At 47.5% G+C, this 10520-nt stretch overlaps 1 protein-coding gene and 2 non-coding genes across 3 annotated transcripts; all 3 read left to right on the top strand.

The window, feature by feature from the left end:
• Positions 1 to 2432: 2432 nt before the first annotated feature.
• RPSA (ribosomal protein SA) lies at positions 2433 to 6769 on the top strand. The gene is made up of 7 exons (XM_074840993.1): positions 2433 to 2533; positions 2788 to 2955; positions 3489 to 3607; positions 4913 to 5158; positions 6012 to 6140; positions 6364 to 6532; positions 6628 to 6769. The coding sequence occupies exons 2-7, from the start codon at positions 2823 to 2825 to the stop codon at positions 6720 to 6722; spliced, it is 891 nt and encodes a 296-aa protein (XP_074697094.1). The 5' UTR covers positions 2433 to 2533; positions 2788 to 2822; the 3' UTR covers positions 6723 to 6769.
• On the top strand, positions 4238 to 4397 carry LOC141934637 (small nucleolar RNA SNORA62/SNORA6 family). Its single transcript, XR_012626386.1, has one exon. It is a non-coding gene; the product is annotated as a small nucleolar RNA SNORA62/SNORA6 family (small nucleolar RNA).
• Positions 5323 to 5481, top strand: LOC141934640 (small nucleolar RNA SNORA62/SNORA6 family). The gene has a single exon (XR_012626388.1). It is a non-coding gene; the product is annotated as a small nucleolar RNA SNORA62/SNORA6 family (small nucleolar RNA).
• Positions 6770 to 10520: the final 3751 nt, after the last annotated feature.

Below are 10520 nucleotides of genomic sequence, written 5' to 3'. Positions count from 1 at the left end.
AGTGGCTGAGAGCCCCTTGCTGGGGGTTTGCTCCCCTGTGCCATTTTGCTTGCTACAGAGAAAGGCTGCTCCTTGCACCCAGGGACTGCCCTCAGCCTTCCCCCGTGCATTCAGGACTCCATCCCAGAGACCCTGTGCAGGCCTTGCTCCCGGATGCCACTGCCTTGCTGGTACTGGCTGAGGAGTCAAAACCAGCCCCACGGGAACTGCCCCGGCTATGGCCCTGTGCACCTGAGTTACCCAATAACTTTGTTCCCTGTGTGTGCTGTTCCCCACAGCTGCAGGCTAGTCTGTGAGGAGAATAGCAGGGTCTACCCCTCGAGGGGCTCTTCCAGGCTAAATCCACATTTCACCAATCGCTGTCACCGATTGTGTTGGTGCCTGACAATAGTTTGCACAAAATAAGTAGGAACATCTCTGTCCTTCACGTTCAAGCTATTTATGTTCAATATCAGCTGCAATAGCTTTGTAATCAGATGAGATGACTAAACTGTAAGAAGTTTCTCTAGGATAAGGAATATTTTGAATCTAACCCAACTTTTAAAGTGCAATGTCTGCCATGCTCTGCATATAATTGTGTAATAAAGTTCAGTGTGAATAGTAACAGGAGAAACATGGTCTAAAATACATGGTAAGAAAAATACACTTCTACCCGAGAGACATGTCTATTAATGACAGAGATTTATTTTAAAGTGTCTCAGCACACAGTTAAAAAATAAAGCAAACTTTCAGATTGCTTAAGAAAATTATTACCATCAAGCTTAGGCATGACTTCCAAGCCATCTCATGGGCTGTGAAGCTCATAGTCTACCAGAAAGAGTCCAAACTGCAACAAGAAGTAAGTTAAGTATTAGATTCAGTAAGTTAAATATTAGAGATTCCATAGGAGTCTGAAATGCTTACCAGCAGCACCCCTTTGATAACGTATTTACTGCAGTATTTGTTACTGAACTTCCAATCATTATGTTCAAACACACTGCTAATACAGCTGGTTTTTGATTATGCAGGAGAGCTCTCTGGCTAAATCCATTGCACACGCCATGGTAGCACCACCGCCTCCCCTCTTCCCCCTCAAGTTGCTCCTGTTAGGAGACGTTGAACATGTTGTACATAGCCCCAACAGGTCAGGTCTCACTATCCACAGTGTGTTTATCAAAGTGCAACAACATTATATAATGTTTGGTACCTGCGTAATAGTTCATGATCTTGCTGAGAGCTCAGAGCTCACAACTATTTGCTGAGTTTCGTTTTATCCATCTTTTGTCACCACCATGTGGCAAATGTGTGAATTATTCTCTTACAGAATATTCTAAAAGTGATCTGGTAATCTTGCTAATTAAGATCATCTAAAAAGCATACAGAAAAAGAAGAACAGTGTGAGAACCAGCTCCTGACTTGCAGGTTGACGTTTTGTGGAAATGATGGAAAGTGGCTGACAGTGGCTGCTCACCAAAACAGGACAAGGTCTCATTTTACAGGAAGTGAAGAACATATGTGAGATGATGTAACTTGCTACTTAAATAATCTCCTCCAGAGCAACTCAGTCTGCAGGCATTGCAAAGGGGCTATCAGGGGGTTCGATGCCCAGTCACATTGCTGTAGTTGTATTAGGTTAAAATAGGTGAGAGAAAACTAAAGGAGCAGTGTTATTAGAAAGACATGAATTATTACTTGTTGAAGGCACTGGCAATAGTCTCTTCACCATCCAGAAATGTATCCAGATCCAGACGATAGCAAGCATAACAAAGTAAATATCACTACTTTTCTGTTTTCTAAGAAACTCCACTCTCAGGCCTGTGTCTGCTCCCTGAATAGGACAAAGAGGAGAAAGATGATGAAGCATCTTTAAAGCTGATCGCTTAAATGCAAAGAAAAAAAAAAATCCCCCAAGGGGGAAACTATCACATGAATGGCCACTGCAGAGCAGAATGGGTAAGTTCAGTGCCAATTTAACCTACTTTTACTGTAATTTCTCTAAAAGACAGGGACAGCCTTGGCTGCACAAGCTCTCCCACATGGTGCAATATCACGCCGGGCAGTGCCCATGAGGGCAGGAGGAAGGGGAAAGCAGAAAAGATGCTGCATGCAGTTTAGCAGCTAGACATACTTCATCGAATAACCATCAGCCCCTGCAAACCAGACAGTGTATTTCACTTTCAACAGGAAAAATCTTAAGTGTTGAAATAACTCTTTGATTTCACTTCAAGGGCTCGGAGAGAAGCCTTGTTTGCTCATCGCACAAGCCGCAGGACACTCCGAAGGGAACGCTGCGACCTTACAGATTTCTTTCAGACCCGCTGCCCGGACAGGGGCTGGGAGGAGCTCGGGAGGGGCGGAAACCCCCGTGTGCGGACCCCGAGCAGACGCCGCTTTAAGGCGGCGCCTGCCCCGGCGGGCAGGTTGCCTTAGCAACCGGCGGAGCCCCGCCCTCCGCGGCTCCCCATTGGCCAGTGAGGCTATATATAGACGTCACTCCCAGGCGCTCTTTCTTTTCGTTCCGCGCCTGCTCAGGCCTCTACACGGCGTTGCCAGCGTGAGTCGGGGCCGCCGGCCCGGGGGGGGCTCGGGGGCGGCGGGAGTGCGTGCGCCCCGCGGCGCGAACGGCGGGCCTGTGCGCGCCTCTCTCCGCGGTGCCGGCGGCTGGGCCGGGCCGAGGCGCGGGGAAGGCCAAGGCCTGCCGGACGGCGGGAGGAGGCGGCTGCCGCGGCCAAGATGGCGGCTGGGGCTCCTGGCCCGGGCCCTCGTGGGGCGGCGGGAGGTGGCTGAGCCGGGTGCTTGTGCCTGCAGGTTCCCTGTCGTCGCTTCCAAAGGGAAACTCCACAATGTCCGGAGGTCTCGATGTCCTGCAGATGAAGGAGGAGGATGTCCTCAAATTCCTCGCTGCCGGGACCCACCTGGGAGGCACCAACCTCGACTTCCAGATGGAGCAGTATATCTATAAAAGGAAAAGCGATGGTAAACCCGTAGGATGGGTGGCCCTGGGTGGGCAGCTGGGGTTTTGTGGGCACAGCAGAGCGAAGCAGGAAAGTGCTCATGCTTCAGCTCTCTAGCCGTTTCTCTATGGCCTGAAACGTGCAGACGTCCTTGATGATCGAGTCATGTTACTCGGAGAAGTAGAATGAAAGATGGATTTCAGAACTTGGTAAATCAATCACACCTATATTCGGGCACTTTTGCTAGTTCTTGACTATAGTAACAAAATGGTTTTAATGCCTCAGGAGTGATTTCTGCTGCTTTGTTTTGTTCTGTTTGCATTGTTCTCTAGTCTGAGCTGCACCCTATTAAAAGATTGCAGCTCGTACCAGGCCGTGGTTCATGTTGATAGGTTCTGGAAGTGTGCTATATTAAAACCATATGGAAGGATTTTCCTTGAAATAGCTTTCCACTAACTAGAATTTTGCCATATGACAAGTTTAATGGCAGGAGAGTGCTGTCGTGTTTGGGATCTTGTATTTACTGGTTGCTCTAAAGCCTTTTGTCACAAATAGGTATTTACATCATCAACCTGAAGAGGACCTGGGAAAAGCTCCTCCTGGCAGCTCGTGCCATTGTTGCCATTGAGAACCCAGCTGATGTGAGCGTCATTTCTTCTAGAAATACTGGACAGGTATGGACATTTATTGGTCATGAGGCCTGCAGTCTTGGGAGCAGGACTCTTGCCATGCATCATTGCCTGCCAGTGACAGCTTGATGATAAAAGGGAGTAATGTGAATTTTGGCTCTAGGAACACTTTTTTGCAAGCATGTTTCTTGTGTTGTACTTGCAGCTTAGAGCAGATCAGTTGAAACCCACTCCCCATTACCGTAGTTGTGAGGTGTTTGATAACTTGTTTTTCTTTCATATTCTTCTTTGGGTACTTCGTGTTGGATTTCTGGCATATTAGTGGTCAGACCCCTGGTGCCCTCCCTGCCCTGCCAGTAATTCTGTGAATCATTGGCACTGCTTTTTGGGGACAGTAAGTGCCTGATACAAAAGTTTTCAAAGAAATCATTTGCTCTGTTATTGAGCAAGGTAGAGTAACTAGAGTATTTTAAATTTTGTCTCTAGATTTTTAGCAAAAAAATTCTGTCTTAGAAGGAGACATGGCCTTAAAATAAAACCTAATTAGCCACTGAAGTTTTATCTGTGAGTTTAGTTTCTTTGGACTAATGGAGGCAGTGCCACAAATATTCAGGGAGACTGTGAATGGCATGGGGTGGATTTACAAAAGAAAAGCTTGGGTTCCTGTGGGCTCGACCTGCACACTGTTAAAGCTTGATGCTGAGGTCAGTTTCTGGCCGATGAGCTCTCAAGTGTCGGAAGTGTGCTACAACAAACCGGATGGCAGGGTTTTCGCTAACACCAGGAGAGGAGCTCCCTCTATGATTGGAGTTTGATAGTAGGCCCTGCCACATGCCTGAGAAGTCGAAAGCTGTTGCCAGTAAGAACTGCCAACTGCAGTTTTAATGGACACAGCTACAGTTTGTGTATTTACTACTGAGCTTTTCCTGTAGTTCCTGAAGTTATGCTACTGGATAATGAAAAGATGTAGAAATAATGGAAGAAAATTGGTTTTGCTTTTTTCATAGGCTGTTTGTTTTATCCCCCCCTTTCATGATTTGATTGAGACTTTTGATGACGAGTAGAGCTTGTGAATAACTTCAGGAAAAAAAAGCTTTTTTCTGTGTCCTGACTTCCTGCTTTGCCAGTGGATATGATCTTTTTATTAACTCCTGGTGTTGATGTAGCTATTTTCAGAAACATTTTTATTTTGTCTCGTTCTGAGTTCAGAGGTGGTGGTGAGCCCTGATTTTGCAGGAATTGAAACAAACAGTTCAACTAAATTTTGTGCGTGTTCACTGACAGTGTACCTGGGTGACTAGGTTGAAATGCAGTTTTCCTGCTTCACCCTTGCTGTGGTCCATTTTGCAGCGTGCTGTTCTGAAGTTTGCTGCTGCCACTGGGGCTACTCCTATTGCTGGACGTTTCACCCCCGGTACCTTCACGAATCAGATCCAAGCGGCTTTCCGTGAGCCACGACTCCTGGTTGTTACGGACCCCCGGGCTGATCATCAGCCGCTGACAGAGGCATCTTACGTCAACATCCCCACCATCGCGCTCTGCAACACCGACTCCCCGCTGCGCTACGTGGATATTGCTATTCCCTGCAACAACAAGGTAATGGCTTTTTTGTAGCCTTCAAAGCTGCTTCCTCCAGGTCATGCGCTAGGTTGCAAGATGGATGCTTTCTGCAGGGGAGGGTTGTCTTGTGTCTGACATCTCTCCCAGGGTGACAAGCTAAATAAGGCCTCTTGCAAGCTAGCAGGCGGATGGGGAGGTGAACTGCACACAGTTGGAGCTTGGAGCTGAGGCCAGTTTCTGGCCAAGGAACTCTCAAGTGTAGGACGTGTGCTATAGTAACCTGGCAGGATTTTTCGCTGACGCCATGAGGGTCTTTGTGGCCCAATGAGTGGAGTTTGATAGTCATTCTTGCCACAGTTTATGAATAGGAATGAAACTGATGAAGATGCTGCTCTGAAACATTGCCTTGCCAGAAACCACCTGACAGGTAAAGGCTAGGAAGATGGGACCTCTATCTAGATGCCATTCACCAAAACTAATGTAAGCCAAATCTAAGCATGTGTGTAAGATTTGCCCATTTGGTCAGGTTTTCTATTTCTTCATTCTGGCAAATGTAATGGGCATAATCCCTGTCTTTTGGACAAGATTCATGGAGTAGTGAGAAGTATGAAACTCTGTAACAGAGGAATTGCTTCAGGCTCTTCTGTGTACAGCAAATGTAGATGCTGGTGATTGAACTGCACTGTCATTTCTGCAGAGATCTAAAAGTGTCACTGGGAACTCAAAAAGTTGCCCTTGACAAGTCTGGGGCATTAGCAAGTAATGTCTTTCTCTTGCCAAGCACGAGCCTTGGATTGTGTGCAAATAAGTCTTTTGCTCTTTCGAAGAAGAAAGGTGTTTTCAGAGGTTTAGCTTTACAGCAAATCTTAGGTACTTTCTTCTGTTCCAGGGAGCCCATTCAGTGGGTCTGATGTGGTGGATGCTGGCGCGGGAGGTCCTCCGCATGCGTGGCACCATCTCCCGTGAGCACCCGTGGGAAGTCATGCCTGACTTGTACTTCTACAGGGATCCCGAGGAGGTAGGAGGCCTGTGGCCCTAGGAAGTGTGTCTCTGTGAGGTGTCTTGCCTTGTGCTTCTGCCCCCGTGGTTCTGTGTGCCTGCTGCTGAGGACAGGTTTTGCTGATACAATAATTGCAATTCACTCTTGAAAGTGGTGGTTGGGTGATTTGTATTGTCTGGTGTGTGGTAGTGAGGGTGGTGAGGGGTTTCTGGGAGACTTAGGCTGCGCTCTTCCATTGCAGATTGAAAAGGAGGAGCAGGCTGCTGCTGAGAAAGCAGTTACGAAGGAGGAGTTCCAGACCGAATGGACAGCCCCAGCTCCTGAATTCACCGCTCCTCCTCAGCCTGAGGTTGCAGACTGGTCTGAGGGAGTGCAGGTCCCGTCGGTGCCCATCCAGCAGTTCCCCACGGGTCAGTTTGGGGGGTGTCTGTGGGGAGGGGGCTGTGTGGTGAGGTGGGTGGGAAGAGCTGGGGTGCACTAAGTGTTCTTGTCTTTGTAATTGCAGAGGACTGGAGCGCCCAGCCTGCCACTGAGGACTGGTCAGCAGCTCCCACCGCCCAGGCTACTGAGTGGGTTGGCACGGCCACCGAGTGGTCTTAACGTCGGTCCCGCTGTACTGTGAGAGAAATAAAGACCGGTTTAATACACTCCGTGTTTGGCACTGCTTTTTAAAACTTGGTGGCAGGTGAAATACATGAGTAGGTCCTCAGCCAAGGGTGGGGGGTGATCTGTAAACTGCTGCTTCACCCTGTTGGGTGGGGCTGGGGGTTGTGGGCTGCTGCCCTCTGCGCCCCAGCGGGTTACAGCCCCTGTGCCCGGAGCCGGTTTCCCATTTCCCCTTGCTCCGTGCCCACTGGTGACATGGCAGCTCCCTGTTGGCCAGCAAAGGCTGCAGGAGGACATCACCGGGTGACGTGCGGGTGGGGCTGGCTCTCCCGCCACTCCCTGTGTGCCGGGAGGGGGAAGCTGGGCTCCCCCAAACGGGGTTTTTTGTGGCCCCTGGCTGGGGTGTCACTGGTTTGTGGGTGAGGTGGGGTCTTGTGGCTGCATGGTGTGGAAAGGAGAGCCCTTGAGTGGGAGTTGCTCCCCTGGTGAAACACCAGTTCTGGCATCCATGTTACTGATTCTGTCCTCAAAAACCACATAATCCTCAGAAAAAAAATTAATCTGCTTTAACTGTTTTGAGGATTATATTTCTGTGGTTAATAGCAATAACGAGAGGTAGACCCTTCACCAAGAGAAATGAGGGGTTTGTTCGTTGGAGGTGAAGATGTGTTCAAGTTGGATCCCTTTTTCCACATTGTTGTGGTCTCAGTATTCTCCTTTTTCTACCTTCAGTGATGCCAATCAACCTGTAGAGAATGTTTTCCCTTAGTGTGTGTGCTTGTTTGCTTTTAGTAATGCATATTAGCAGTAAAAAAAATCTAAGGCAAGCTATGGATATTATTGCAGAATATCTGTCCAAAGGCAGCTGAACTTTTTTCCTGTTGCCTTTACCTATTCGATGCAAGGCAGCGAAAGACTTTGTTAATAATGAACAGCTTTTAGCCAAGAGGCACGTGAGCACTTTACTGTGTGGCCCTGAGAGGGCCCTTCCCATTCTGTTTGTGTGCTGTGTTCCTTGGATGTGTGTCTCTGGCATCCAGCACCCAGCACAGTGGGAGGCTCCTTCCTACTGCCTGAGGTCTGTCACCGTGTGTCAGAGTGGGGTGAGAGCCTGTTGGCTTCGGGACGGTGGCTGGGTGCTGTCCCTGCGTTGGGGACAGCCTGTACAGCAGCTGCTGATACACTCCCCGGTTCCGAGATTGCTCAAAAGAGCTTGTTGCCCTGGTCTTTCTTTTCACCCTTCCACATTAAAAGTTTCCAAACTCGGAGCACAGGCTTACCGCTCTGTACTCTGAATTTCTGCTATTATTGTTTCACCGTTGTCCCTTTATCTGTTTTGTAACCTCCTTCATGTGAATATGTTGCAGTTACTGGGAATATAGCAGTCATCAGGCAGCTCCGGTGTGGGTGATGGTGCTGTTTTAAATTGGCCATCGCTGCATCAGAGTACTTGTTACTGAAGTATTTCTGCCACATGGTTGTTTTCATCTAAAGATTTCCTAAAGTATCACTGACTTTTATGGTAAGCATCTTTTTTAGGACCAAGAGCTGCCAGTGAGAGGTGGATCCATGCAGCCTGGGGAAAGAGATCAGGAGGCAGATCTCTGCATGTGGATTCAGAAATACCTTTTGGGGATAACTGGGGTGGAGCGGGAGAGCTCATTTGACTGGAGCTCTGCAGAGGGGGTGAACAGCAGCCCTTTAGAAAAGGAGGCAGCCCTGGCTGCAGCAGCAGAGGGCACGTTGCAGGAAGGCTGTGCTCCTCAGCATGCCGGGGACAGGGGAGGAGAGGCCTCAGCACGGTGGCAACAGCAGAGACATCCCAGGAGATCTTACATCTGCCAGAGCTTCCCCTGTGGCAAATACCTGGTGGATATGATCTACTGAGGCAGTGCAGAGGGGTAGGAAGAGGAGCCAGGAGCAAATCCTAGAGACTGGCTTGTTTATTGTAATTTTTTTTTTTTGGCAAATGCAGTGTTGATGTTGAAAAAAGGAAAGTAGACAACTCGTAACCATGTTCTGGGTTGGTCTGATCTGACCCAAGATAGCTTAGGCCGAAATCTCCATGCAGTGGAAACAATTTCTTTCCCTCAAGGGTCTGGCAGCGTTCCCTTTCTCCACGACCTTCTCTTTGGTTTGGGTTGGTTGAACTGGGCTAGATACACTTTTTCGGATAACCTTTCTCTTCCACGTTTGGTCTCAGCGGGAGCTAGCTGATGTTGCTGAGCACCACAGAACCCCTCTGGAGAAATGAGCTGTGGAGTCCTTGCCAATATGCTCCTATGCGATCCATGAATCTCATATACACATGAGCTTTCTAATTCCCTCCCTAATTTATGTGCCCCCATTCACAGATGTTCCTTTTCCTCTCCAGTCATTTCTATGCCCAAATAATCACATGATATTTTTAATATCCAAGTATTGTTGTAGGATTAAATCAAGGCTTTTCTTTCACAGGAAGCAAAGGGTTTTATGCACTGTTGAAGAGACTCAGCTCTGTTTACTTAAATGCAAAGTCCCACTGCAAAAATGTTCTACTTTTTCCATCTCTAGGCTGTTTTGCTTTGTGAAACAAAATGATTGGATGATCGATGCTGTCTTTTAAGGGTATGGTATACTCATATTGTAAGCATGTTTGCAAAAATCAGTGTGCAACATGTAAGTAAGTATGCAAGGGGAAGTGAGTTGTGTATGTGTTTGATGAATTCACCTTGCTGCTCCTCTTAGGAAGCTTCCTCCCCACCCAGGAATGCCAGCATGCAGTTGGAGTGGATCTCGTAATTTTAATATTTTCTTTTTTCCTTTCTTGGGTTGATAGCACCCTGGTGCAGAGAGACTTTGCATGGAGTAAAGCACACGGTAAATCCACCATTGTCATGAACTCAGCGCTCTGCAAATCTTGAACCTTCTCAGGACAGGTGAACCGTGTCATCTTGAATATGTGCATCCTAGCAGAGGAAGAAAAACACTTCAGATTTGCATCATTATCGCTGTAGGACCAGGGAGTTGGCTGGGGCATCTCCCCACTGCCCTGCAGCTTCCAGGGAGATACTGGCCAGCATTTCAGGCAAGATTTCTTTCCTTTAGCGAATGCTCGGCACTACCAGCTCCCAGCCCTGTTTGTGAAAACCAGAAAGCCTCTGAGTTTGTGAAAACCTCATCTGCATTGAATCTGTGTGACAGGTAAAGGTAGAACAGTGCGTTACAGCTGTATGTAGCGACAGGAATGAAGAACATCCTCGATGATCAGCCCTGCAGAGAGGCAGGCTGTGGTAAACACCTTGGGCGTGAGCACAGTCTTGCTGTGTAGAGTCTCAACCGCAACTGATTCTTTGAATTTCTTGCTTCCTGGGACACTGATTTCTGAAGCTGTTTTTACTTGCTCTTTTAATACTTGTATTTTTAAGAACACTCACTGTCATTTTTCTACTGTCCAACTTTGAAAGCATGTCATTTTTATTTATACCTATTCCTTTATACATTCAGTAGTCACTGATGAATAAAGCTACATAATGAAGATTTTTTTATCTCTGTAGTTGAAAGAACGTATCTTTTCTGTGCTGCTGCTTAAAACCTCAGTTTAAAAAGTCTGAGTTTAAACCTCAGTTTAAAAAGCCTGAGTTTAACTAGTGTGTCTCTTCTCATGTGACAGTCCTACATATTTATGTCAGTGTTTGTTTCACTGGCTACAAGATTATTGTTTTTACTAGTGCTGTTCAAGCAGAAATAAATCCTCTAAAGAACATGGCATGCATCCTTTGAAATGATGGCTCCCTAACCCTTCTTCGAAGG

The sequence above is a fragment of the Strix aluco genome, chromosome 1 (assembly GCF_031877795.1).
Source record: "Strix aluco isolate bStrAlu1 chromosome 1, bStrAlu1.hap1, whole genome shotgun sequence".
In the NCBI taxonomy this organism is placed as follows: domain Eukaryota; kingdom Metazoa; phylum Chordata; class Aves; order Strigiformes; family Strigidae; genus Strix; species Strix aluco.
The sequence above is the reverse complement of the archived record's forward strand: the minus strand, read 5'-3'. Positions and strand labels throughout refer to the sequence as shown.

Excerpts from the sequence above, each read along its gene's own strand:
- RPSA (XM_074840993.1), top strand. The coding sequence starts at position 2,823 with ATGTCCGGAGGTCTCGATGTCCTGCAGATGAAGGAGGAGGATGTCCTC. Across the intron at positions 2,956-3,488 it reads CTATAAAAGGAAAAGCGATG|GTATTTACATCATCAACCTG; the intron begins GTAAACCCGTAG and ends TGTCACAAATAG. Across the intron at positions 3,608-4,912 it reads CTTCTAGAAATACTGGACAG|CGTGCTGTTCTGAAGTTTGC; the intron begins GTATGGACATTT and ends TCCATTTTGCAG.